General features: G+C 46.0%; 1 protein-coding gene across 1 annotated transcript; it reads left to right on the forward strand.

The window, feature by feature from the left end:
- Positions 1-4,578: 4,578 nt before the first annotated feature.
- On the forward strand, positions 4,579-27,225 carry LOC143809279 (uncharacterized). Its single transcript, XM_077292382.1, has 3 exons — positions 4,579-4,684; positions 26,380-26,595; positions 26,951-27,225. The coding sequence occupies exons 1-3, from the start codon at positions 4,609-4,611 to the stop codon at positions 27,100-27,102; spliced, it is 444 nt and encodes a 147-aa protein (XP_077148497.1). The 5' UTR covers positions 4,579-4,608; the 3' UTR covers positions 27,103-27,225.
- The last annotated feature ends 479 nt before the right edge of the window (positions 27,226-27,704 follow it).

Consider the following 27,704-nt stretch of genomic DNA (forward strand, 5'->3'; position numbering starts at 1 on the left):
CCCCAAGACACGTAGTAGGCGCTATGCTACAATTGGTGCTCGAATGCGGGCAAAGCGGTTCCCAAGAAGCACATGTACGGTGCTGGCTGAGCCAGAGAAATCGACGGTCTGACAACCGTGTATTATGCTGATCGGGATCAGTGAGATAAAGAGTGTTTGTGCAATAATGCTGTAACTCGGCAGGGTTACGAAGGTGACAAGCGTCTTGTTGTAACTCGGCGGGGTTACGAAGGTGACAAGCGTCTTGCTGTGGATCGGCGGGTCCACAAAGTCTGCGGTGGAGCCGTACAGAGCGTTGTGGAGTGCGGCTGCAGTTGCAGCAAGAGGTTCAGCAGCAGCGGCTTGTGATTGCCAGCAGGAGCTGGTGAAGTGTTGAGAAAAAAAAACAACATTTTTTTTCTTCTTTCCATGCAGACTCTTAAAGGGCCGGTGCGACCCAAAGAGACGTGTTTTTTTCTCTGTACTGTGTGAACTGGTACTGTTGGCTGTACCCCAGGGAAGGGGTGGTGACCCTAAAGGGTAGCATCCCAAAAAAATGGGGCGGAAAACCCAAACAGGGATGGTTGCCAAAAAGGGGCAGAGTCCCAAAAGGGGGTGGAATCCCAAAATGGAGTAATTGCCCTAAATGGGGTGGAGTCCCAAAAGGGGGCGGTAACCAAGAGAATGCCACTGTCCAAAAAGGGGCGGAGCCTCCTGAAGTTAAAGGGGTGGCGCAGACCGGTGGGCCCCAGGGGAAATTGTACTATGCAGGTCCATGTTATACTGTGGATTGCTCAGCTAATGGTTTATCACGACAGTGCTCCTTTTTGTTGGATGGAGAATGTGTGATAGGACTGATAGACCCAGGGAGTAAAGCGACTTTGCTGAGAACCCCTTCTGAATGCACTGTGTTACCTGGGTTAGGGACAAGAGTGAATGACACAGGTGAGGACGTTAAAGGATATTTGGCAGCTTGCCTCTACATTGACATGAAAGAGGAGTCCACGAATCACGATGTAAGAGTAGTCCCGGACTTACTGTATACTATGGTAATAGGGCGAGATTTGGAAACCCAGTGGGACTGGTGGATAAAAGGGAAAGTGTCTGTGGAATTAATGTGTATGAAAGTTAATGCAGAGAATGCACCCCCTATAGTTGACAGTCCTAAGTTAGGCGTGACCAAGGAAGATGGTGGACGGTCCCAACTTACGGACATGACATCACCTGATGTGTGCCACAATATGACTGTTAGTGATGTGGTAGATAAAACGTGTGGAGCTGACACCCGGAAAGAGTGTGACTTGGGGGTTCACCATACTGTGGGGTATGACACAGACTATGCGGGTGACTGTGACTCTTGGGGAAGTAAGGGAGTACAGTAAAGAAGTGCCCCACCAGAAGTAAAGTCCTCCCGTCGCCGGAGGCGTAAAGGATGCAAAGAAGTGGTACCAGTTGTACCTTGTGAAGAACTGGAGGAGGCCACCAAAGGAGTGGGGCCTGAACTAGATACCACCTCGCGTGATGAAAGCTCAGCCAATCCAGAGGATGGAGGGAGCGAGCTAAGCATGGTCCAAGAGGCTGTGGATACCCGTTTGAAGCAAGAGGAGCTTCGGAGACAGGCCACTCAGTGTCGTGTGAGTGCCTTAGAGAAAGAGGGGGCGGAGCTCAGAGGTCGCCTGGAAGAAAGCCAGTCAATGCATAAAGCAGCCTGGGAGAAGGTGGAGTGGCAGGTTTCTATCCTGGCCAAACGTCTGGAAGCTGGTGATGTTCAGAGGAAGTTGACTCTGAAAGCTGAACAAGATGGGTATCTAATGACAGCTGAAGAGGAGAGTTCCTTGTTCAAATGTACCATAGACGTACCTGAAGACCTGAGAGAGGCCTGTGCCAGGGAGTCTATGCATGAAGAGTTCAGGAAGGCTGTGGGGGCATGTAAGGTGAATTGGTCCCCAGAAACTAATCAGTTGGTGATACTGTCCACAACTGATGTTACAGCTAAGAGCGTAGCTACCCTGAGTGACATGCACCTGAGATATGGCCCAATTGCGGAATAAAGACGCTGCTAGACGACTAGAGCATGTGAGGAAAGCTCGGAGTCTTCGAGAAGATGTTATACAGGTACCCGTCTCTAGGGTGCAGAAAGTCATTAGAAGGAATGGTCAAGCCATGCAAGAGACGGTGGATAAGTCTGGAGTGGTAAGGTTGAGAATACCTGGTGTCCATGAAGACCAAATACCCCAAGAAAAGGTATGGTTCCCTTCTTCGTTGTGGGAACAGTGGAGAGTCTTAGCAAAATACGGACTCTGCTGGAGTATCGCATAGTATATCTGAAGGAAATGGAGCAGTTAAGGGTTGGAGGACGGCGCCTTACAGGACTGCTGCGCCTATTTGATGGAAGATGGCAGCCACTTTCGACCCGAAATGTGGACAAACAAAGGGGTGGAAGTACCCAGCCTGAAGGAAGAGTTAGAGGCAGTGACTCCTCAGTTAGCTCAGGGCTGAGTGACTTACGTGGGAGACCCGGTAGCGGACGTGTTGACAAAGAGTCAGTCCAGACAGGTGGTATGGGTGCAAGGGGATTGCGACGCCAGATTGACCATGTTGCCCAAATCCGACTGAGACGGTCCTCTCGACTGGTAGGACAAGGTGACTTGCGTACTCGGTCTTGAGATCCCGGGTGTGTGACAAGTGTTCAACCCCACGGGTTTGAACAGAGGAGGGAATATGTGGTGTAGTGACCCCTGTGGCAGCTAGGGGGCGCTGTGTGTGCTCCTTGGGATGTGCATGGAGGCATATTTGTCATTATAATCGTGGTGAAACAGTGACTGGCAGTGTTGTGAATGGCCGATATGTGTCGTAGAGGGAGTCTGCGTGGTAAGTCTGATGCAATGTTGTTGTTCTGGGACCTGTAGTCCCTCAAGAGTGTGTATATCTATGGTGTAGTTGTAAGGGAGACTTACTAGGCAAGTTGTGTGAGATGGGCGGCACATACTAGCCACACATCCACACTCCCACCTGTGGGAGTGGTTAGTACTATATAATGTGACTGAGGGATGGTCACATGGTCTTTGAGTGTGGACCTGAAAGGTCCTGGAAGCCTGTGTTGGAAATCCTGGAGAATAGGATTCCTGAAGAGCACATGGCAGGGCTCTGGACCTAGCACATGCCAGAGTGTGGGATGGATGGAGATCCGTGTTGTACCGACCGGGGTCAGACTGAGAAACGTCTGAAGGATACCTCTGTGGAGGAGAGGTATCCGAGAAACCTGTGCGGCACTAACAGGTAACGGAAAGGGATCCATGTTATGCTAACCGGGGTTAGAAGAGAGAGACATTGTGTATGGGGCACCTCTGAGGCCAAGTGGTGTCCAGGAACCTGTGAAGGTTGCCAGCAGGTAACGGACGAGGTCCGTGTCATGCTGACGGGTCAGAGACTAACTGTGGTGAAGTTGAATACGTCCAGATGGTGTTCAAACTGTTACTAAGTTCCTGAGGATGTGGTTTATGTTGTGAGAAATAAACCTAAAAGACTCTGTTTTATAAGAAATCCGTGCCTGAGTGTGTTAATCCCGTGCCAAGCGAGTGGCCCCCAAGACACGTAATAGGCGCTATGCTACAATATATATATATATATATATATATATATATATATATATATATATATATATATATATATATATATATATATATTCTTGTTGTTTGTGTCTGTGGCATTCCAGTAAGGAACAGTGCACCCTTTAAACACCTCTAAGTATCACCTGTAGATGTCACCAAAATTATGTGCCAGCCACAAAAGTCCTCATTTCTGTGAATCCGGATGCCACCATGGAAACTGCCTGCAACAGAAGCTACTATTAAGTGTCAGCCACAGATGAAAACTATCAAAACTATACACAACAAATATCTAAATAAATGCAAAACTGCACCGAGTCATCCTCCCTGACAGTGAGGTGTTAATATGTGCTGGGATCACTTGTACTATTTGTCACCTACGTGCTATAAATTTGCAGTACTGCTGCTGCCTTGATCCAACATTATGGCTGCTGGATACACTTTGCTTCTCTTTTGCTTGGGATTAGTTTTGGGGGACTCGAACGGTTGCATGAAAGTGAACCCCTGTAAGTGCCTAATGAAGGATGGCTCGGGGGTTGTTAATCTGGCCGCATTAGGAAATTTGGAGGGTTTTTTGATACAGGACAGGAAGGTTCAACGCGAAGTGGAGGGGAAAATGATGGAACAGTCGGTGACCTTCAGTCCCTGTCATCCCTTCAGTGAACCCATGGCCCTTATGAACTGCTCCCATGTGGCCGTGTGTGTTGTGTCCAGGTAATATACTGCAAAAGGGGATGTGGGGGGAAGGCTATAATTTATATTTAACCTTGCAAATCTCTGTCCTGATAGTTTGTTACACTTCACCTGTCCGGATACATTGTATCAGACTTGGAGGACAATTCACTATCTGATGTGTCGTTCATTACAGAGCTGATATGTTCCTCCACAGCAAGCAGAGATCTTGAAAATCATTAATTATGAAATGATGACTCTTTTCTTACATAGCAATGCACAAATATGGGTGAAATTCTTGATTTTTCTTTGTAGAGACCCGGAGGCAAAAGGCGGTGCCCCCCAGTATATGGGATTTGGGAAGCATGACGACAATGAGTTCACCTACAGTAACGAGAGCAAAATTTTATCAGTCACCTACAGATGTAAGTCATCTATGGCAAAATGTGGGAACTGCAGATTTTTAGATAAATATTGTAATTAATTAAGTGACCATTTAACCCTTTCCCACCACAGACAAGTTTAGTCCTTATGATAAAAAAAGAAGAAAAAGAAAATGCTTGAATTTTGTTTGTTTGTTTGTTTTTAAACCAGTAATTCCAAGTGTCATTACTATTTATTTTAGAACTAAATCATTTTTTTTAAATGAGCTGTAGTTTTTATTAGCACCATTTTGGGAAGCATATGACATTTTGGTAATTTTTGGGAGGCAAAATGAATAAAAAACAGCAATTCTATACCAGTTTTTTTTTATTTGTACAGGGCTTAATGTAAGTTTTTAATTCTATATTAACAAAAGGTTGATCCGTTTGGTGATGACAAGGACTTGTATTTTTTTTCCAGATTTTTTTAGATAATTTTATTTCTAGGCATTTTTTAACATATTACTAAACTTCTTTTTAGACTTTTTTTTTTAGTTCCACTAGGAGACTTGATGAGATCAGGAGCGTAACTATAGTTGGTGCATTGGTTGCAGTCGCACTCGAGCACTGCAGCTTCAGGGGTCCGAAAAGGTCTTTTTGGTCCATATGAGACCAATACAATAAAGCTATGATATTTGGGCTCTGGAGCTTTTGCACTGGGGCCCATGAGTTGCCAGTTATGCCAGTGTATGTGGAGCGCCCCCAGGTTAAGGGCAATGTGGTACTCGGTTCCGGCGCCGTCTCGGTTCTGAGGATGTCACGGTGGCCCGACCCGGTCCGTGGCCCTTTTGAGGGACGTCCAATTAAAGGTGTAGTTTGTCTAGTGTTCGTGATGCCACCTGTGGTATTCGGTCAGGGTGACCGACGCTGCTTAGGGGTCCGCTGGGGTGATGGAGTGGCAGCTAGATAGTATACCTTCCCACAGGTGAAGTATGTCCCCAGGGCTTCCCAGATGTGTAGGTAGTGATGGTGGACGATGTAAGGTGCAATGAATAACTAGGACACAAGGTTGCAGTCTCTTTACCTTTTACTGAAGACTTCAGCGTCCACAGTCCAAAGCACAGATCACAGGGCAGGCAGAGTCCAGCCGGTCCGAAGGCACATCCAGAGTTCCCTTGTTCAGGTGGAAATCAGTAGCCTTCCTACTAGCGTCTGTGTGTTGTAGTACCTCCCTGCTGAGCACCACGGGATAGTCCTCACAACTTTCGTGGATGTTTCTGATGTTCTCTCCCTCTCTGTCCCCCAGATGGTATGGATAGGACAACCCGTAAGACGGGGTAGGCCTGGAGCTTATTTATAGGGACCCTAGAGACACCCTTCTCCCACAATTTGCCTCCGTGTCTTCATAGGTATTAAGGTCGGGCAACCAACTTGGAATTGACTGTCCTGCCGGTCTCTGAAGTAATGCGTAGAGCCTATTACTCCCTCGGTGTTCCGGCCACCGGCTAGGCGCCTCAGAAGGAGGCTGCCGATCTTGGGGGCAGAACTCCTCCCGGTATTATCTCCTTGTGCTGTGATCTCGTTTCTCACTCTCCACAATACAATTCCTTTCTTGTCCTTTCTTAGGATGCTGCCGCAATGGGTGCAGGCGCAGCTCCGTAACGTTCTATCTCGTGCTTGGCCTCTGTCAGGATCCCACCCCTGACAGGGACCCTCTGTCTGCAGCTCAGATGTTCCTCCTTTCCCCCTGTCTGCCTGACAGGTCCTCTCTGGGTCAAACCGAGGTAGCTTCTGACTAACTTCCTATCCAACCCACCAGTTTTACCCATGTGTGAGGAGTGCCCTAATAGATAGAAGCAAGGCTCCCCCTGGTGGACTGGAGTGTGAAGTGTAGTGTGTGACTTGTGATAACTGGCAAGGTGAACACCTTTAGTACCATCAGACGTAATATCACTCCCCCTGGTGGAAGAGCGACATTATTGCAACGACCAGGACTCTGGGGCGCTGCATATGTGACTGCTGGTACAATATACTGCCGGGCCTAACAGGTGTAATAAGATGGTAGACCTGGAGGTCATTGTTAAAGAGAATCTTTCAGCAGGTTTTTCCTATTTAATCTGACAGCAACATGAGGTAGGGACAGAGACCCTGATTCCAAAGTTGTATCTCTTAGTTTACAAGCTGCAGCAGTTGTGATACAATCACAGTTTTCTCTGCTGCAGATCTAGCAGAGCACAGAACGTTGAGATGTACATAACCCCGCCCACAACACTGATTAGCTGCTTTCTGTCTACACTGTACATTGACAGCTACTAATTGGTGGTGAGGGCGGGGTTATGCAAAGCAGTTGACTAGGAGGCATGAGACACCTAGTTCTGTAAGTCATATTCTGCTGATAAAACACTGATTTTATTGAAACAGCAAAACACAGACCAGTAAGTAAGTGCCATATCGCTGGAATCAGGGTATCAGCCTCTACATTAGATTACACAGCAAAAACTTACTGAAATACTCCCTTTACGGCTGCTTTTGACTGTGACTTCTAGGGGAGGCAGGTCTCAATCTTATCTACAATCCTTGCCATTAGTCGTACCTTACAGCTGTGGGAAGTACTTCTGAACATCACCGTGCATGTATGGTGGATTTGAGGAAGGGGTTAAAGTGGAGCTCCATATTCCCTCTTTATGTGGGGGGGGGGGGTCTCATCTGATAATGTATTTCATGCTAGTAATCTGTAATAATTCGGTCCTTACAGTAGTGGAAATTACATATCCTTGCACTCACTAAGGTAGTGCTGCAGTATAAAGTATGGGGGAACAGGCAGAGCAATTGTCACAATCTCAATAGACAGTGCAGCTGAATTTAAATAAGTAAGCGTCTCACTGAAGATACAGTAGAGGGTGCTGTGTCACTACAGGAGGGTTTATAGAGCTCCACCAGCCACTTATATGGCAGCATTTCTCTATGTTCATACTTAGTACATGACTTCAGTCAAATCCTAAAGGGAGGGGGGTATAATGATGCCATCCTTAGCAATGAATAAACTGCCAGTTCTGTGCCCGCCTCAGTATAATCTGACAGTGTAGATTTTCCAAAATTTCATTTTTTGAGTCATCAGTCCTCATTTATTACACTTGATGGGGGTGGATGACGTCCTGCCAGCCAGACAGGGTGGTAAACTGTACAGGATTTGCCTTAGTTCCAGAGATCATCTGTGCCTTGTAATTCCTTCAGATGCAATAATGCAGGTTAAGACATGATTACAAGGATTTTTTTGGTTAAGTATTTTCTGTTGTAAGGCGGTAAGATAAAACAATGCCCGCCTGTCTGGTATTAAAGGAGCTTATCCTATTATACGTGCTAGAAACAAGAAGGGATATTGTGCCCATATTGTCACAAAGAAAGTCAGCAATCAGAATGTCTCAAGAATGTCTAGATAAATGTCTCAAAAAAATCTTTAGGCCAAGTCAATGGCATTTGTCATGGCTACGACTTCATGAACTTTAAGGGGATGTTCATACATACTGTATACGCCACAGATTTTTACAGAATCCCACAATTACAAATACTTTTCTGGTGCACACAGATAGATACAGGACATTGAATGTAACGTGCGGCCCCCTGATGAAGTTAAGGGCCACATCTAAAGTTGCGATTATGTTCTAGGTCAACCATCGCAGAAAAATAGGCTAAGAGGATTTTTGTCTGACTAGCATCCTGCTGGAAAGGACATATGGGAGGAGAATTGTAAACTGCTGTTTGATAGTCACCACCTTTCAGCCAATCAGATTTGTCCTCAATATTGTTTGTCTGAAAGCAGATTTCATATAAATTTCCTTTTCAGAGGAATACCACACCGCATAGTTTACAAACTCTTGCGTTGGGAGCTACATTATGGAAGTTCTTAGTGCACACTAGTCTATTTCATAACTGTCTGTATTTTAAGTTAAACTTTTACACATTTTGTCATATTTTACAGCTGCTATTCAATAGTATTAATTGATGGAGGCTAATTAGACCACCTCTAAGGAACTTACATACCTAACTTTCTATTACAACTGTTCTATTCATGCTTTTCAGCACCTTAGTTTGAGCAATCAGTGGGGGTGTCGGGACCCAAGCCCTCACTGATCAACACTACTAAATAGGGGCAACTAAATATAAAAAAAAATTGTAAAGCTTAGTTACCCATTAAAGAAGACATGTCACCAGGTTAAAAGTGGTCACTTGTTGCTCTAATTTTATTCCTGCTGCTCCCCTGAGTAATTCGAGCGCCCCCACGTCAAGGGCAATGGGATACCCGGTACCGGGTCCTTTGGTTCGGGGGATGTCACAGTGGCCTAACCCGGTCCGTGGCCCTTTTGAGGGGCGTCCAATTAAAGGAGATAGTTTGTCTAGTGTTCGTGACGCCACCTGTGGTATTCGGTCAGGGTGACCGACGCTGCTAGGGGTCCGCTGGGGTGATGGAGTGGCAGCTAGATGGTATACCTTCCCACAGGTGAAGTATGTCCCCAGGGCTTCCCAGATGTGTAGGTGGTGATAGTGGACGATGTAAGGCGCAGTGAATAACGAGGACACAAGGTTGCAGTCTCTTTACCTTTACTGAAGGCTTCAGCATCCACAGTCCAGAGTACCGTTCACAGGGCAGGCAGAGTCCGGCCGGTCTGAAGGCAAATCCAGAGCTCTCTTAACCAGGTGGAAATCAGTAGCCTTCCTAATAGCGCCTGTGTGTTGTAGTACTTCCCTGCTGAGCACCACGGGATAGTCCTCACAACTTTCGTGGATGTTTCTGATGTTCTCTCTCTCTCTGTCCCCCAGATGGTATGGATAGGACAACCCGTATGACTGGGATAGCCTGGGGCTATTTTATAGGGACCCTAGAGACGCCCCAACCCCCACAATTTGCCACGTGTCTTCTTAGGTATTAAGGTCGGGCAGCCAACTTTGGAATTGACTGTCCTGCCGGTCTCTGAAGTAATGCGTAGAGTCTATTACTCCCTCGGTGTTCCGGCCACCGGCTACGCGCCTCAGAAGGAGGCTGCCGATCTTGGGGCAGAACTCCTCCCGGTATTATCTCCTTGTGCTGTGACTTCGTTTCTCACTCTCCACAATACAATTCCTTTCTTGTCCTTTCTTAGGATGCTACCGCATGGGGTGCAGGCGCAGCTCCGTGTCTTTCGGTCTCGTGCTAGACCTCTGTCAGGATCCCACCCCTGACAGGGACCCTCTGCCTGCAGCTCAGATGTTCCTCCTTTCCCCCGTCTGCCTGACCGGTGTTGCCTGGGCCGAGCCCAGTCAGCTTCTTACTCTGACTAGATGTTCCCTGGGCGAAGCCCAGTCTGCTTCTGACTAACTTCCTATCCAACCCACCAGTTTTACCTGAGTGTGAGGAGTGCCCTAATAGATAGGATCAAGGCTCCCCCTGGTGGACTGGGGTGTGAAGTGTAGTGTGTGTCTTGTGATACCTGGCAAGGTGAACTCCTTTAGTACCATCAGACGTAATATCACTCCCCCTGGTGGAAGAGCGACATTACTGCAACGACCAGGACTCTGGGGCGCTGCATATTCTTCTACTGTATTTATATATTATATTTGCCATATGGATCCAGAGTTATGGACCTTTTTACTTATTGTTGATTTTTATAGTCTTTACAAGGGGGCATGTCTGACAGGATCCTCTGGGGTGTGTCTTTAGGCAACTCTGTATATTTACCCTGTGAGCCACTCCCCTGCTCACGATAATAAAAATTATTGCAAAAAAAAGCCTCATATCTCTGAAGCCGTATGGTTGATTAAAAAAAGAAAAATAACGAAAAACTCAGGAAATAAAATAAGAGTAAAAAATGGACACTTTTAACATGATGACAAGTTCTCTTTAAATTTACTGCCAGCGCTATTTACCTCATATTTACACCTAATATTAAAATATTAACCATTGGTTTAATTTTCATCTCATAAATCAATAGTAGATATGAACTTAAGGAACTTTGTAATACAACTTATTGAGGAACTTTACTTTTGGGACCTCCTGGATTTTTATTTTATTCTCAATTCATGGGTAAAATCTGTTTCCCCATTACTGAGATAGGAGATGACAGTTGTTGCTTATAAAGTTCTATGGAACGGGGAGGAGGAGCTAAAAGCAGATATAGACATTGTGCTCCAAGTTCTCCTGAAACGACAGTTACATTTTTCATAGAACTTTATAAGCCAACTGTTGCTTGAATGTCTGTATTAATTCAAGACACATTTTACCCATGAATTGAGAGTTTTCGGAATTAAAGATCAGGCTAGGATGTGAAAGAACCAGATTTCTCTGATAAGCTATATTGCAAAGAATCTTATTTTCATGTGTAATATTGATTTATGGGGAAAAAATGAAAACGATGGTTACTCTTTAACTATCACTTTTGGAAATTCTAGACAATGAAGACCCATTCATATGTATTGTCTTTTGCATGCGATAAACTGAGAGAATAAGAAATACGAATTACCGTAATCTCAATCCCCTCCTGAACATTGTGATTGTGTCTCTTCCTGTAAAACATGAATCTATTGTGGAATCTTAAGAAAAAACCCTCTGCTTCTGCTGCGATATTAAATGTGAAATCCCAAGTCCATTTATAGCAATGTCCTGATGCTGCAGTATAAATAATAAGGCAATAAGTACCTGGTCTCTGTCCCATTTACTTTTTATTGCAGATAGCTTGGCAAAACGACAGGCCTGGCAACAAGAATAGCTGGCTCGCCAGAATGCATTAATGGTTTGGTCTGCTTTCTCCACTTTAATAGCTACTTAGCCCAATTTAGCGGCATAACCGAGTGATGATGAAATCTAGACACAGATTGCAGCGTTGTGCTGTGCCACTAACACAATAATGAGATTCCCAGTAAAGGTCACTCCGACCATATTACACCGATCAGCTGTGTATATAGCTGATACCACCGTATTACAGTACCTCCAATAATGTGCAATACACACACTGTAGATATATCAATCTGCAGCTTGCTAGCTGTTCAAGACCGTACCTGGCAGTGTGGCCAGGCAATCAGTGGCATAACTAATTTGCACCTGGGCCCCCCACCTTGCTCACATGTTGGTCAGATGTATGGGTCCTTGTAGTGTTCTAATTCCTATAAGGACTTACTTCTTGCCCCCTCCCCTAGCATGAATTCACTGCCATGCGCCCCCAGTCTTGGACACGTGGACATCAGCAGCCGGCCTCTTATTGGGCACTGCAATGCATTTCATCTGTCCTCAGGTCCCCTCTCGCACAGGTTCAGTGTCAAGTCACACCCTCTGCGACCACAATCATTACGCCCCTGCTAACAATCTATAGGACTCCATTGTAGAAAAAAGGTGCACTGTGTAGCATATGTTTTTAGTTACTGTATACCTTTTTAAGGAATTGGGTAGTATAAAAATAAAGATAGACTAACATAAGCATAGGTCAGAGGAACACTCTTTTGGTGTATGTTGGGATTCATTTGGAAGCCTGATGGGAAGTTTTCAAACATAGGCTCTTAAAGTGTTATTCCAAAGATATTAAGTGATCCGTTACCCATAGGATAGGGCATAACTTACTCATCGCAGGGGATCTAACCGTTGGATCCCACCGTGATCCCTAGATTGAGATACTGGAATCCAGCTCTGTAGATCCTCACCTTGAATGGAGCGGATATTGTTATGATCCCAATGGCAAAGGATCTCAGAGATTACAGCAAAGTCTGCAAACATAAATACCAGCTCATAGGGACGTGGTAACTAGGCTGACCATATACCTGATCCTAGCACAAACACTAACAGTAGCCGGGGAACGTGCCTACGTTGATCCTAGACGTCTCGCGCCAGCCGGAGAACTAACTAACCCTATAAGGGAAAATAAGACCTCTCTTGCCTCCAGAGAAAAGACCCCAAAGTAATACAAGCCCCCAACAAATAATAACGGTGAGGTAAGAAGAAAAGACAAACGTAAGAATGAACTAGATTTTAGCAAAGAGAGGCCCACTGACTAATAGCAGAATATAGTAAGATGACTTATATGGTCAGCAAAAACCCTGCAAAATATCCATGCTGAATATCCAAGAACCCCCAAACCGACTAACGGTGTGGGGGGAGAATATCAGCCCCCTAGAGCTTCCAGCGATATCAGGAATCACATTTTGTACAAGCTGGACAAAAATATAAACAATGCAAATGATCAAAAATAAGAAAGCAGGACTTATCTTATCTTGCAAAGAACCAGGACCTGAAGACAGGAGCAAACAGAAATGAACTGATTACAACGATGCCAGGCACTGGACTGAGAATCCAGGAAGTTTAAATAGCAACACCCCAGGCTTAACGAAGCAGGTGAGTACCAACCTGGTAAAAGACAATCCAAGTGCCAAATCACTAGTGACCACAAGAGGGAGCCAAGGAGTATAGTTCACAACAGTACCCCCCCTTTAAGGAGGGGTCACCGAACCCTCACCAAGACCACCAGGGCGACCAGGATGAGCAGCATGGAAGGCACGAACCAAATCGGCCGCATGAACATCAGAGGCGGCCACCCAGGAATTATCCTCCTGACCATAGCCCTTCCATTTGACCAAATACTGAAGCCTCCGTCTAGAGAGACGAGAATCCAAGATCTTCTCTACTACGTACTCCACCTCGCCCTCAACCAACACCGGAGCAGGAGGCTCAACAGCAGGAACCACAGGCACAACGTACCGCCGCAACAAAGACCTATGGAACACGTTGTGAATGGCAAACGACACCGGAAGATCCAAACGAAAAGAAACCGGGTTAAGAACTTCCAAAATTTTATAAGGACCAATAAATCGAGGCTTAAACTTAGGAGAGGAAACCTTCAGAGGGACATACCGAGAAGACAACCAAACCAAATCCCCAACACGAAGTCGGGGGCCCACACCGCGGCGGCGGTTGGCAAAACGCTGAGCCTTCTCCTGTGACAACTTCAAGTTGTCCACCACAAGATTCCAAATCCGCTGCAACCTATCCACCACGGAATCCACCCCAGGACAGTCAGAAGACTCAACATGACCCGAGGAGAAACGAGGATGAAAACCAGAGTTGCAGAAGAATGGCGAAACCAAAGTAGCGGAACTAGCCCGATTATTAAGGGCAAACTCCGCCAATGGCAAGAAGGTCACCTAATCATCCTGGTCCGCAGAAACAAAACATCTCAAATAAGCCTCCAGTGTCTGATTAGTTCGCTCCGTTTGACCATTAGTCTGAGGATGGAAGGCAGATGAAAACGACAAATCAATGCCCATTTTAGCACAAAAAGATCGCCAGAATCTGGACACAAACTGGGATCCTCTGTCGGACACGATATTCTCCGGAATGCCGTGTAAACGAACCACATTCTGAAAAAACAAAGGAACCAGATCGGAAGAGGAAGGCAACTTAGGCAAGTGTACCAAATGGACCATCTTGGAAAAACGATCACACACCACCCAGATGACAGACATTCCTTGAGACACCGGAAGATCAGAAATGAAATCCATGGAAATGTGTGTCCAAGGCCTCTTCGGGACGGGCAAGGGCAGAAGCAACCCGCTAGCACGAGAACAACGAGGCTTAGCCCGAGCACAAGTCCCACAGGACTGCACAAATGACCGCACATCCCGTGACAAGGAAGGCCACCAAAAGGACCTAGCCACCAAATCTCGGGTACCAAAAATTCCCGGATGCCCTGCCAACACCGAGGAATGAACCTCGGAAATGACTTTGCTGGTCCATTTATCAGGAACAAACAGTCTGTCGGGTGGACAAGAGTCAGGTCTACCAGCCTGAAATCTCTGCAACACACGTCGCAAATCAGGAGATATGGCCGACACGATTACTCCCTCTTTAAGAATACCAGCTGGCTCCGAGACTCCAGGAGAGTCAGGCACAAAGCTCCTAGAAAGAGCATCAGCCTTAACATTCTTCGAGCCAGGCAGGTACGAGACCACAAAGTCAAAACGAGAGAAAAACAATGACCAACGAGCCTGTCTAGGATTCAGGCGCTTAGCAGACTCGAGATACATCAGATTTTTGTGATCAGTCAAGACCACCACACGATGCTTAGCACCCTCGAGCCAATGACGCCACTCCTCAAATGCCCACTTCATGGCCAACAACTCCCGATTACCAACATCATAGTTCCGCTCAGCAGGCGAAAACTTCCTAGAGAAAAAAGCACATGGTCTCATCACAGAGCAACCAGAGCCTCTCTGCGACAAAACAGCCCCAGCACCGATCTCAGAAGCATCCACTTCAACCTGAAAGGGAAGTGAGACATCAGGCTGGCACAAAACAGGCGCCGAAGTAAACCAGCGCTTCAGCTCTTGGAAGGCCTCCACGGCTGCAGGGGCCCAACTAGTCACATCAGAACCTTTCTTGGTCATATCCGTCAAAGGTTAGACGCTAGAAAAGTTAGCGATAAAGCGACGGTAGAAATTAGCAAACCCCAAGAACTTCTGAAGACTCTTAACAGACGTGGGCTGAGTCCAATCATGAATAGCTCGGACCTTGACTGGGTCCATCTCCACAGCAGAAGGGGAGAAAATAAAACCCAAAAAGGAAACCTTCTGCACTCCAAAGAGACACTTTGAGCCCTTCACAAACAAAGCATTATCACGCAAAACCTGAAACACCATACTGACCTGCTTTACATGAGAATCCCAATCATCCGAGAAAACCAGAATATCATCCAGATAAACAATCATAAATTTATCCAGATACTTCCGGAAGATATCATGCATAAAGGACTGAAACACTGAAGGAGCATTAGAGAGCCCAAAGGGCATCACCAAGTATTCAAAATGACCTTCGGGCGTATTGAATGCAGTTTTCCATTCATCTCCCTGCCTAATGCGCACAAGGTTGTACGCACCACGAAGATCTATCTTGGTGAACCACTTGGCACCCTTAATCCGAGCAAACAAGTCTGACAATAGTGGCAAAGGATACTGAAACTTAACAGTGATTTTATTCAGAAGCCGATAGTCTATACAAGGTCTCAAAGACCCGTCCTTCTTGGCCACAAAAAAGAATCCCGCACCAAGAGGGGAAGAGGATGGACGAATATGCCCCTTCTCCAAAGACTCCTTGACATAAGAACGTACCTTGAGAAAGGCTCATCTCGCCGAAACGTGCGTTGGGGTTGGTGCCAGCTGTGGACCGTGGTGGTAATCTGTGCCTGATCAGGTAATTATATTTTTACTTCCATTAGCAGCCAATGTTGCTGTATTACTGGACATGCTAACTTGCGTATTTCTGTGATGGCTTATTTAGGATTCCTCTTTCTAGGATCCTATACTTGTATTAATTCCTTGCCACATGGTTCACATGCTGGTACCTCTGGCCGTTTCATGGTGCACATTGTGACCTGAGTGTTTTTCCATTTCCCTCCCTGGCCCTTTAATATCATGTTGTATTTTAATCAATAAAGCATTTATAATATGGTTCTTGTCGGGTGTTTGTTCGCAAGTTTTCTATGGTAGTATATCTTCAGTTAGCGAGTATCCCATAGATATGTTCATCATGGCCCTTGTTATATAATTGGATTTTCTTTCATTTGTTGATAAATATTATAAGGGCATGTTTCTCATGAAGTTGTGGCTTTCAAAAGAACACATCGCGGCATGCTCGGGTACAGACAAATTAAATAATCGTCCCTTAGGAAATTTACTGCCAGGAATCAAATCTATAGCGCAGTCACAGTCCCTATGAGGAGGAAGAGCACTGGACCTGGACTCACTGAATACATCCTGATAGTCACACAAATACTCAGGAACCTCTGAAGGAGTAGAAGTAGCAATAGACACCGGTGGAGAATCGTAATTAATTCCCTGACAACCCCAACTCGACACCGACATAGCCTTCCAATCCAAAACAGGATTATGGGTCTGTAACCATGGCAGACCTAACACGACCAAATCATTCATTTTATGCAGAACAAGAAAACGAATCACCTCCCGATGTTCAGGAGTCATGCACATGGTCACTTGTGTCCAATACTGCGGTTTATTTTCCGCCAGTGGCGTAGTGTTATGACCCCAATGGCGAGGGTCTCAGAGGAACGTGGAAGTCTGCAGAATACAAAAATCCAGCTCATAGGGCAGTGGTAACTGGGTTGACCATATATCTACTCCTAACGCCAACACTAGAAGTAGCCGGGGATCATTCCTACGTTGATTCTAGATGACACGCGCCAGCCGGAGAATCTAGCTACCCCTAGTAGAGGAAAACAAAGACCTTTCTTGCCTCCAGAGAAGGGGACCCCAAAGCTGGATAGAAGCCCCCCACAAATAATGACGGTGAGGTAAGAGGAAAAGACAAACACAGAAATGAACCAGGTTTAGCACAGAGAGGCCCGCTTACTGATAGCAGAATAAAGAAAGGTTACTTATATGGTCAACAAAAACCCTATCAAAATCCACACTGGAAATTCAAGAACCCCCGAACCGTCTAACGGTCCGGGGGGAGAACACCAGCCCCCTAGAGCTTCCAGCAAAGGTCAGGATATAGATATGGAACAAGCTGGACAAAAATACAAAACCAAAACAAATAGCAAAAAGCAAAAGGCAGACTTAGCTGATATAACTGGAACCAGGATCAGTAGACAAGAGCACAGCAGACTAGCTCTGATAACTACATTGCCAGGCATTGAACTGAAGGTCCAGGGAGCTTATATAGCAACACCCCTAACTAACGACCCAGGTGCGGATAAAGGAATGACAGAAAAACCAGAGTCAAAAAACTAGTAACCACTAGAGGGAGCAAAAAGCAAATTCACAACAGTACCCCCCCCTTAGTGAGGGGTCACCGAACCCTCACCACGACCACCAGGGCGATCAGGATGAGCGGCATGAAAGGCACGAACTAAATCGGCCGCATGAACATCAGAGGCGACCACCCAGGAATTATCCTCCTGACCATAGCCCTTCCACTTGACCAGGTACTGAAGCCTCCGCCTGGAGAGGCGAGAATCCAAGATCTTCTCCACCACGTACTCCAACTCGCCCTCAACCAACACCGGAGCAGGAGGCTCAGCAGAAGGAACTACAGGCACAATGTACCGCCGCAACAAGGACCTATGAAATACATTGTGAATAGCAAACGACACAGGAAGATCCAGACGAAAAGACACAGGATTAAGGATTTCCAATATCTTGTAAGGCCCAATAAAACGAGGTTTAAATTTGGGAGAGGAGACCTTCATAGGAACAAAGCGGGAAGAAAGCCATACCAAATCCCCAACGCGTAGTCGGGGACCCACACCGCGGCGGCGGTTGGCAAAGCGCTGAGCCTTCTCCTGTGACAACTTCAAGTTGTCCACCACATGATTCCAGATCTGCTGCAACCTATCCACCACAGAATCCACCCCAGGACAGTCAGAAGGCTCCACATGACCCGAAGAAAAGCGAGGATGGAAACCAGAGTTGCAGAAAAAAGGCGAAACCAAGGTGGCGGAACTAGCCCGATTATTAAGGGCAAACTCAGCCAACGGCAAGAATGTCACCCAATCGTCCTGATCAGCAGAGACGAAACACCTCAAATAAGCCTCCAAAGTCTGATTGGTTCGCTCCGTCTGTCCATTAGTCTGAGGATGGAAAGCAGACGAAAACGACAAATCAATGCCCATCCTACTACAAAAGGATCGCCAGAACCTGGAAACGAACTGGGATCCTCTGTCTGACACAATATTCTCAGGGATGCCGTGCAAACGAACCACGTTCTGGAAAAACACAGGAACCAGATCGGAAGAGGAAGGCAGCTTAGGCAAAGGAACCAAATGGACCATCTTGGAGAAGCGATCACATATCACCCAGATAACGGACATGCCCTGAGATAGCGGAAGATCAGAAATGAAATCCATGGAGATATGTGTCCAAGGTCTCTTCGGGACAGGCAAGGGCAAGAGCAAACCGCTGGCACGAGAACAGCAAGGCTTAGCTCGAGCACAAGTCCCACAGGACTGCACAAATGACCGCACATCCCTTGACAAGGAAGGCCACCAAAAGGACCTGGCCACCAGATCTCTGGTGCCAAAAATTCCCGGGTGACCTGCCAACACCGAGGAATGAACCTCGGAAATGACTCTGCTGGTCCACTTATCCGGGACAAACAGTCTGTCAGGTGGACAAGACTCAGGTCTATCAGCCTGAAATCTCTGCAACACACGTCGCAGATCCGGAGAAATAGCTGACAAGATAACTCCATCTTTAAGAATACCAACAGGATCAGCGACTCCAGGAGCATCAGGCACAAAGCTCCTAGAAAGAGCATCGGCCTTCACATTCTTTGAACCTGGTAAATACGAGACAACAAAATCAAAGCGGGAGAAAAACAATGACCAGCGGGCCTGTCTCGGATTAAGGCGTTTAGCAGACTCGAGATACATCAGATTTTTGTGATCAGTCAAGACCACCACACGATGCTTAGCACCCTCGAGCCAATGACGCCACTCCTCAAATGCCCATTTCATGGCCAACAACTCCCGATTGCCCACATCATAATTTCGCTCGGCAGGCGAAAACTTCCTAGAGAAAAAGGCACAAGGTTTCATAACAGAGCAACCAGGGCCTCTCTGCGACAAAACGGCCCCTGCCCCAATCTCCGAAGCATCCACCTCAACCTGAAAGGGAAGTGAGACGTCAGGCTGGCACAAAACAGGCGCCGAAGTAAACCGGCGTTTCAACTCCTGGAAAGCCTCCACGGCAGCAGGAGCCCAGTTAGCTACATCGGAGCCCTTCTTGGTCATATCCGTCAAAGGTTTCACAATGCTAGAAAAATTAGCGATAAAACGACGGTAGAAGTTAGCGAAGCCCAAGAACTTCTGAAGACTCTTAACTGATGAGGGCTGAGTCCAATCAAGAATAGCTCGGACCTTGACTGGGTCCATCTCCACAGCAGAAGGGGAAAAAATGAACCCCAAAAAGGGAACCTTCTGTACACCAAAGAGACACTTTGAGCCCTTGACAAACAAAGAATTTTCACGCAAAATTTTAAAGACCAACCTGACCTGCTCCACATGCGAATCCCAATTATCAGAAAAAACCAAAATATCATCCAGATAAACAATCAAAAATTTATCCAGATACTTCCGGAAAATGTCATGCATAAAGGACTGAAACACTGAAGGCGCATTGGAGAGCCCAAAAGGCATCACCAAGTACTCAAAATGACCTTCGGGCGTATTGAATGCGGTTTTCCATTCATCACCTTGCTTAATGCGCACAAGGTTGTACGCACCACGAAGGTCTATCTTGGTGAACCACTTGGCACCCTTAATCCGGGCAAACAAGTCAGACAACAGCGGTAAAGGATACTGAAATTTGACAGTGATCTTATTTAAAAGCCGATAATCAATACAAGGTCTCAAAGATCCGTCCTTTTTTGCCACAAAAAAGAATCCCGCACCAAGAGGGGAAAAAGACGGACGAATACGTCCTTTCTCCAGAGACTCCTTGATATATGAACGCATAGCGGTATGTTCAGGTACCGACAGATTAAACAGTCTTCCCTTAGGAAATTTACTGCCTGGGATCAAATCTATAGCACAGTCACAGTCCCTATGAGGAGGCAGTGCACTGGACTCAGACTCACTGAAGACATCCTGATAATCAGACAAATACTCCGGAACTTCCGAAGGCGTAGAAGAAGCAATAGACACAGGCAGGGAATCCCCATGAATACCACGACAGCCCCAACTTGAGACTGACATAGCCTTCCAGTCCAGGACTGGATTATGGGTCTGTAACCATGGCAGCCCCAAAACAACCAAATCATGCATTTTATGTAAAACCAGGAAACGTATCACCTCGCGGTGTTCAGGAGTCATGCACATGGTAACCTGTGTCCAATACTGCGGTTTATTTGCTGCCAATGGTGTAGCATCAATACCCCTAAGAGGAATAGGATTTTCTTATGGTTCAAGAGTAAAACCACAGCGCTTAGCAAATGAGAGATCCATGAGACTCAGGGCAGCACCTGAATCTACAAACGCCATGACAGGATAAGATGACAGTGAGCAAATCAAAGTTACAGACAGAATAAATTTAGGTTGCAAATTACCAACGGTGACAGGACTAACAACCTTAGCTATACGTTTAGAGCATGCTGAGATAACATGTGTAGAATCACCACAGTAGTAGCACAAGCCATTCCGGCGTCTATGAATTTTCCGCTCATTTCTAGTCAGGATTCTATCACATTGCATTAAATCAGGTGTCTGTTCAGACAACACCATGAGGGAATTTGCGGTTTTTCTATCACATTGCACCGAATTAGGTGTCTGTTCAGACAACACCATGAGGGAATTTGCGGTTTTGCGCTCCCGCAACCGCCGGTCAATTTGAATAGCCAGTGCCATAGTATCATTCAGACCTGTGGGAATGGGAAAACCCACCATAACATTCTTAATGGCTTCAGAAAGGCCATTTCTAAAATTAGCGGCCAGTGCACACTCGTTCCAATGTGTCAGCACGGACCATTTCCGAAATTTTTGGCAATACACTTCAGCCTCGTCCTGCCCCTGAGACATAGCCAGCAAGGCCTTTTCTGCCTGAATCTCAAGATTGGGTTCCTCATAAAGTAAACCGAGCGCCAGAAAAAACGCATCAAGATCAGCCAATGCCGGATCTCCTGGCGCCAGCGAAAAAGCCCAATCCTGAGGGTCGCCCCGTAAGAACGAAATAACAATTTTTACTTGCTGAGCAGAATCTCCAGATGAACAGGGTCTCAGGGACAAATACAATTTACAATTATTCACGAAATTCCTAAACTTAAACCTGTCTCCGGAAAACAGTTCAGGAATCGGTATTTTAGGTTCTGACCTAGGATTTCTGATAACATAGTCTTGTATGCCCTGCACACGAGTAGCCAGCTGGTCCACACTTGTAATCAAGGTCTGGACATTCATGTCTGCAGCAAGCATAGCCACTCTGAGGTAAAGGGGAAGAAGAAAAAACAAAAAAAACTCAGAATCTTCTTTCTTATAATCCCTCTTCTGCAATGCATTAAACATTTAATACTGGCCTGGCAAACTGTTGTGACCCCAATGGCGAGGGTCTCAGAGGAACGTGGAAGTCTGCAGAATACAAAAATCCAGCTCATAGGGCAGTGGTAACTGGGTTGACCATATATCTACTCCTAACGCCAACACTAGAAGTAGCCGGGGATCATTCCTACGTTGATTCTAGATGACACGCGCCAGCCGGAGAATCTAGCTACCCCTAGTAGAGGAAAACAAAGACCTTTCTTGCCTCCAGAGAAGGGGACCCCAAAGCTGGATAGAAGCCCCCCACAAATAATGACGGTGAGGTAAGAGGAAAAGACAAACACAGAAATGAACCAGGTTTAGCACAGAGAGGCCCGCTTACTGATAGCAGAATAAAGAAAGGTTACTTATATGGTCAACAAAAACCCTATCAAAATCCACACTGGAAATTCAAGAACCCCCGAACCGTCTAACGGTCCGGGGGGAGAACACCAGCCCCCTAGAGCTTCCAGCAAAGGTCAGGATATAGATATGGAACAAGCTGGACAAAAATACAAAACCAAAACAAATAGCAAAAAGCAAAAGGCAGACTTAGCTGATATAACTGGAACCAGGATCAGTAGACAAGAGCACAGCAGACTAGCTCTGATAACTACGTTGCCAGGCATTGAACTGAAGGTCCAGGGAGCTTATATAGCAACACCCCTAACTAACGACCCAGGTGCGGATAAAGGAATGACAGAAAAACCAGAGTCAAAAAACTAGTAACCACTAGAGGGAGCAAAAAGCAAATTCACAACAGCGTAGCATCAATTCCTCTGAGAGGAGTAGGAACTTTTAAAGGCTCCAGGACAAAACCACAGCGCTTGGCAAACGACAAGTCCATAAGACTCAGGGCAGCACCTGAATCCACAAACGCCATAACAGGGTAGGAAGACAATGAGCAAATTAAAGTCACAGACAAAATAAATTTAGGCTGCAAATTACCAATGGAGACAGGACTGACAACCTTGGTTAGGCGTTTAGAGCATGATGATATAACATGTGTAGAATCACCACAGTAAAAACACAGCCCATTCTGTCGTCTATGATTTTGTCGTTCGGTTCTAGTCAGGATTCTATCACATTGCATTGCTGGATTGGGGTTTCTATCACATTGCATTGAAACAGGTGTCTTTTCAGACAACACCGCCAGAGGATTAGCGGATTTGCGCTCCCGCAAACGCCGATCAATCTGAATAGCCAGCGCCATAGAATCATTCAGACTTGTAGGAATTGTGAAACCCACCATCACATTCTTAATGGCTTCAGAAAGACCATTTCTGAAATTTGCGGCCAGAGCACATTCATTCCATTGAGTAAGCACGGACCATTTCCGAAATTTTTGGCAATACACTTCGGCTTCATCCTGGCCCTGAGAGATAGCCAGTAGAGCTTTTTCTGCCTGAATTTCAAGATTAGGCTCCTCATAAAGCAATCCGAGCGCCAGAAAAAACGCATCAACATCCGCCAATGCCGGATCTCCTGGCGCTAACGAGAAAGCCCAATCCTGAGGGTCGCCACGCAAAAAGGAGATAACAATTTTAACTTGCTGAGCTGAATCTCCAGACGAACAAGGTTTCAAAGATAGAAACAATTTACAATTATTCCTAAAATTCCTAAATTTAAATCGATCTCCAGAGAACAGCTCAGGAATAGGTATCTTAGGCTCAGACATAGGACTGCTAACAACAAAATCCTGAATGCTCTGCACTCGTGCAGCAAGCTGATCCACACTAGTAATCAAGGTCTGAACATTCATGTCTGCAGCAAAGCTTACAGCCACTCTGAGAAAAAGGGGAAGGAAGAAAGAGGAGAAAAAAAACCTCAGAACTCCTTTTCTTTTAATCCCACTTCTGCAATGCATTAACTATTCATAGGCCTGGCATACTGTTATGATCCCAATGGCAAAGGATCTCAGAGATTACAGCAAAGTCTGCAAACATAAATACCAGCTCATAGGGACGTGGTAACTAGGCTGACCATATACCTGATCCTAGCACAAACACTAACAGTAGCCGGGGAACGTGCCTACGTTGATCCTAGACGTCTCGCGCCAGCCGGAGAACTAACTAACCCTATAAGGGAAAATAAGACCTCTCTTGCCTCCAGAGAAAAGACCCCAAAGTAATACAAGCCCCCAACAAATAATAACGGTGAGGTAAGAAGAAAAGACAAACGTAAGAATGAACTAGATTTTAGCAAAGAGAGGCCCACTGACTAATAGCAGAATATAGTAAGATGACTTATATGGTCAGCAAAAACCCTGCAAAATATCCACGCTGAATATCCAAGAACCCCCAAACCGACTAACGGTGTGGGGGGAGAATATCAGCCCCCTAGAGCTTCCAGCGATATCAGGAATCACATTTTGTACAAGCTGGACAAAAATATAAACAATGCAAATGATCAAAAATAAGAAAGCAGGACTTAGCTTATCTTGCAAAGAACCAGGACCTGAAGACAGGAGCAAACAGAAATGAACTGATTACAACGATGCCAGGCACTGGACTGAGAATCCAGGAAGTTTAAATAGCAACACCCCAGGCCTAACGAAGCAGGTGAGTACCAACCTGGTAAAAGACAATCCAAGTGCCAAATCACTAGTGACCACAAGAGGGAGCCAAGGAGTATAGTTCACAACAGGATATGTGCATGCTTGACCTCCACTCCAGATGGTTATTTATGTCCGTCAGTCCTATAGACAATGAATGGAGCGGATATGTGCATGCTTGACCTCCACTCCAGATGGTTATTTATGTCCATCAGTCCTATAGACAATGAATGGAGCGGATATGTGCATGCTTGACCTCCACTCCAGGTGGTTATTTATGTCCGTCAGTCCTATAGACAATGAATGGAGCGGATATATACATGTATGACCTCCACTCCAGATGGTTATTTAGGTCCCATAGACAATAAATGTAGCAGAGGTGGAGCATGTGCATCTCTGCTCTATTCTACATGGGGCTCTGCAGAGCTCATTTTCCAAGTTCTAGATGCCCAATCTCAAGATTGCTGGAGGGAAGAATCATGAGTAGCTTCTCCTCTGCAAGATCTTTGGTGTCCATCATCTTGTATCTCAGTAATGGGAACAATTGAATTCACCAAGGACAGATTGAATTTAGAATTTTGAGAACGAAATATCAGTGATGGAGGAAAAAGTAGCGGCTTTCTCTAATAAGATCTACTATATAATTGTCTAAGGGGTACTTCCGTCTTTCTGTCTGTCTTTCTGTCTGTCACGGATATTCATTGGTCGCGGCCTCTGTCTGTCATGGAATCCAAGTCGCTGATTGGTCGTGGCAAAACGCCCACGACCATTGCCACGACCAATCAGCGACACGCAGAGTCCGGAAGAAAATGGCCGCTCCTTACTTCCCGCACTCAGTGCCCGGCGCCCGCATACTCCCCTCCGGCCACCGCTCACACAGGGTTAATGCCGGCGGTAACGGACCGCGTTATGGCGTGGGTAAGGCACTCCGTAACCGCTGCTATTAACCCTGTGTGTCCCCAATTTTTTACTATTGATGCTGCCTATGCGGCATCAATAGTAAAAAAATGTAATGTTAAAAATAATAAAAAAACAAAAAACCTGGTATACTCACCATCTTCCGTTCCCGGCGATGCATTGCGAAATTACCCAGAAGACTTAGCGGTCTCGCGAGACCGCTAAGTCATCTGGGTAATTTCGCAATGCATCCTGGGAACTGAAGATGGCGGCCGGCGTGAGCGGCTCGGCGGAGCTTCGGTGGATCCCAAGCGTCAGTAACCGCTTCCTGGATCCAGGCGCCAACGGAAGGTGAGTATATAACTATTTTTTATTTTAATTATTTTTTTTAACAGGTATATCATGCCCACATTGCTATATACGTGGGCTGCGCAATATACAACGTGGGCTGCGCAGTATACAACGTGGGCTGCGCAGTATACAACGTGGGCTGCGCAATATACAATGTGGGCTGCGCAATATACTACGTGGACTGCTCAATATATAACGTGGGCTGCGCAATATACAACGTGGGCTGCGCAATATACTACGTGGACTGCGCAATATTCAACGTGGGCTGCGCAATATACAACGTGGGCTGCGCAATGTACAACGTGGGCTGCGCAATTTTCTACGTGGGCTGCGCAATATACAACGTGGGCTGCGCAATGTACTGCGTGGGCTGCGCAATGTACTGCGTTGGCTGCGCAATGTACTGCGTTGGCTGCGCAATGTACTGCGTGGGCTGCGCAATGTACTGCGTGGGCTGCGCAATGTACTGCGTGGGCTGTGCAATGTACTGCGTGGGCTGCGCAATGTACTGTGTGGCTGTGCAATGTACTGCGTGGGCTGCGCAATGTACTGCGTGGGCTGCGCAATGTACTGTGTGGCTGTGCAATGTACTGCATGGGCTGTGCTATACACTACGCATACATATTCTAGAATACCCAATGCGTTAGAATCGGGCCACCATCTAGTATCTTATAAAGTTTCATATTCTCGCATGTACTAATGATTGATAAAAGAAAAAATGTCAGTGACGATGCAAAGGAAATGGTAAAACCATATCCAAAATCTGCTGACTTTTATGCAAGAGTGCGTTCCCCAAGGTGTTGGAAAACCACAAACTAGTAATGGCATTAGGAGAACTATGAATGATAGGGTCACACCGATACAAAGAAGCTGAATGGAGACATTACAATGTAACATATAACAATCTTCTTTCTCAGCCTCATCAGAGAGTCCGCTGAGAGCGGTTGTCCATTATAACTGCAGCTCGGTCTCTTTGGTCACCTTCCCCCCGGTGGAGGACATTACTGAGGTTCTGGAGATCTCCGTGCAGAGTCCATGTGCCTGTCCGAGCAGTTGCCAGGCTGAAGATGTAGGCCCGGGGAACATCATCCTCATCATGTTTGCTGTGTCACTAATATCATACTTCTTGTTTGGTGAGTATACAGTGTTATACAAACCCTAATAGGCGGCCTTATGAATCTAGCCAGGGATTACGGTAGTTTCTTGCCTAGTTTCAAAATAGATATTTCCAGCTTTTGGCTCAGGCAAGGTTAGCATTAAAGGGGTTGTCCATGCTTAGATTTTTTTTTTTCTTCACTAAGAGCGTATCCAACAAGCAAACAAGGATTGTGCTGTTACTGAAAAATATCAGACTTTTTTTTTCTTATCTTGGACAACCCCTTTAAATGTTTGCATGCATTGTAAGACTGCTTATATGGATCAGCTGATGGGCACATGTCCTGCTTCCCACGCTTCTGACAAATGTCTATTGATAATTTCTCTCTGTAGGTGCTTCTTCCCTGCGCTCCATGCAAACACAAGAAGGAAGTCAAATCACCCCTGAACCTCGGATCTGGTGTGGGATTTGCTGCTGGTCGAGGAGAAAGCAGGAAACCCTCTTGACAGACAGTTGTCGTGAAGACGACTCCATAGATGTATAAATAAAACTTTAAATATTTTTTTTTATTGCAGTTGCAATACCAAACGCGGCCTACTGAACAGAGTGGCGCTGTTTATAATCTTACATGGGAAATAATGACTAGATTGCTGACAAATAGTGAATGTGATGGTAATGGAAATAAAGTGTGTGTCGGATTCTTTGGCCATCTTGGATTTCCTCTACTATGACCCCAGGTATCATTTGACCCAGACAGGACAGGTCTTTCTGATAATTAGGGTATGTGTCCACGTTCAGGCTTGCTTCAGGATTTGGTCAGGATTTTATGCAAGTAAAATCCTGACCAAAACTGCACCTGAGGTCACTGGCAGGTCACCTGCGGTGTGCCTGCGTGTTTTGCTCATTGTAGCAACATGCTGCGTTTTGAAAAAACGCACCGCGCATGCGTTTTCGCGGCAAAAACGCATGCGTTTTTTAACGCATAGTGGAGTCAGGATTTCATGAAATCCCATCCACTATGCTGTAACATCTGGACGCTGCGTTTTTGATGCTGCGGAAAAACGCAGCGTCAAAAACGCAGCGTTTCCTGAACGTGGACACATACCCTTACAGCCCTCCAGTCCTTGGCGGCTGACTTCCTTTTAA

This window comes from Ranitomeya variabilis, chromosome 2 (genome assembly GCF_051348905.1).
Source record: "Ranitomeya variabilis isolate aRanVar5 chromosome 2, aRanVar5.hap1, whole genome shotgun sequence".
Classification (NCBI taxonomy): Eukaryota; Metazoa; Chordata; class Amphibia; order Anura; family Dendrobatidae; genus Ranitomeya; species Ranitomeya variabilis.

What these genes read in the sequence shown, in the direction of transcription:
- LOC143809279 (XM_077292382.1), top strand. Translation starts at nt 4,609, where the DNA reads ATGGGATTTGGGAAGCATGACGACAATGAGTTCACCTACAGTAACGAG. An exon ending in TTTATCAGTCACCTACAGAT is followed by an intron (nt 4,685 to 26,379) that starts GTAAGTCATCTA and finishes CTTCTTTCTCAG; the next exon opens with CCTCATCAGAGAGTCCGCTG. An exon ending in AATATCATACTTCTTGTTTG is followed by an intron (nt 26,596 to 26,950) that starts GTGAGTATACAG and finishes TTCTCTCTGTAG; the next exon opens with GTGCTTCTTCCCTGCGCTCC.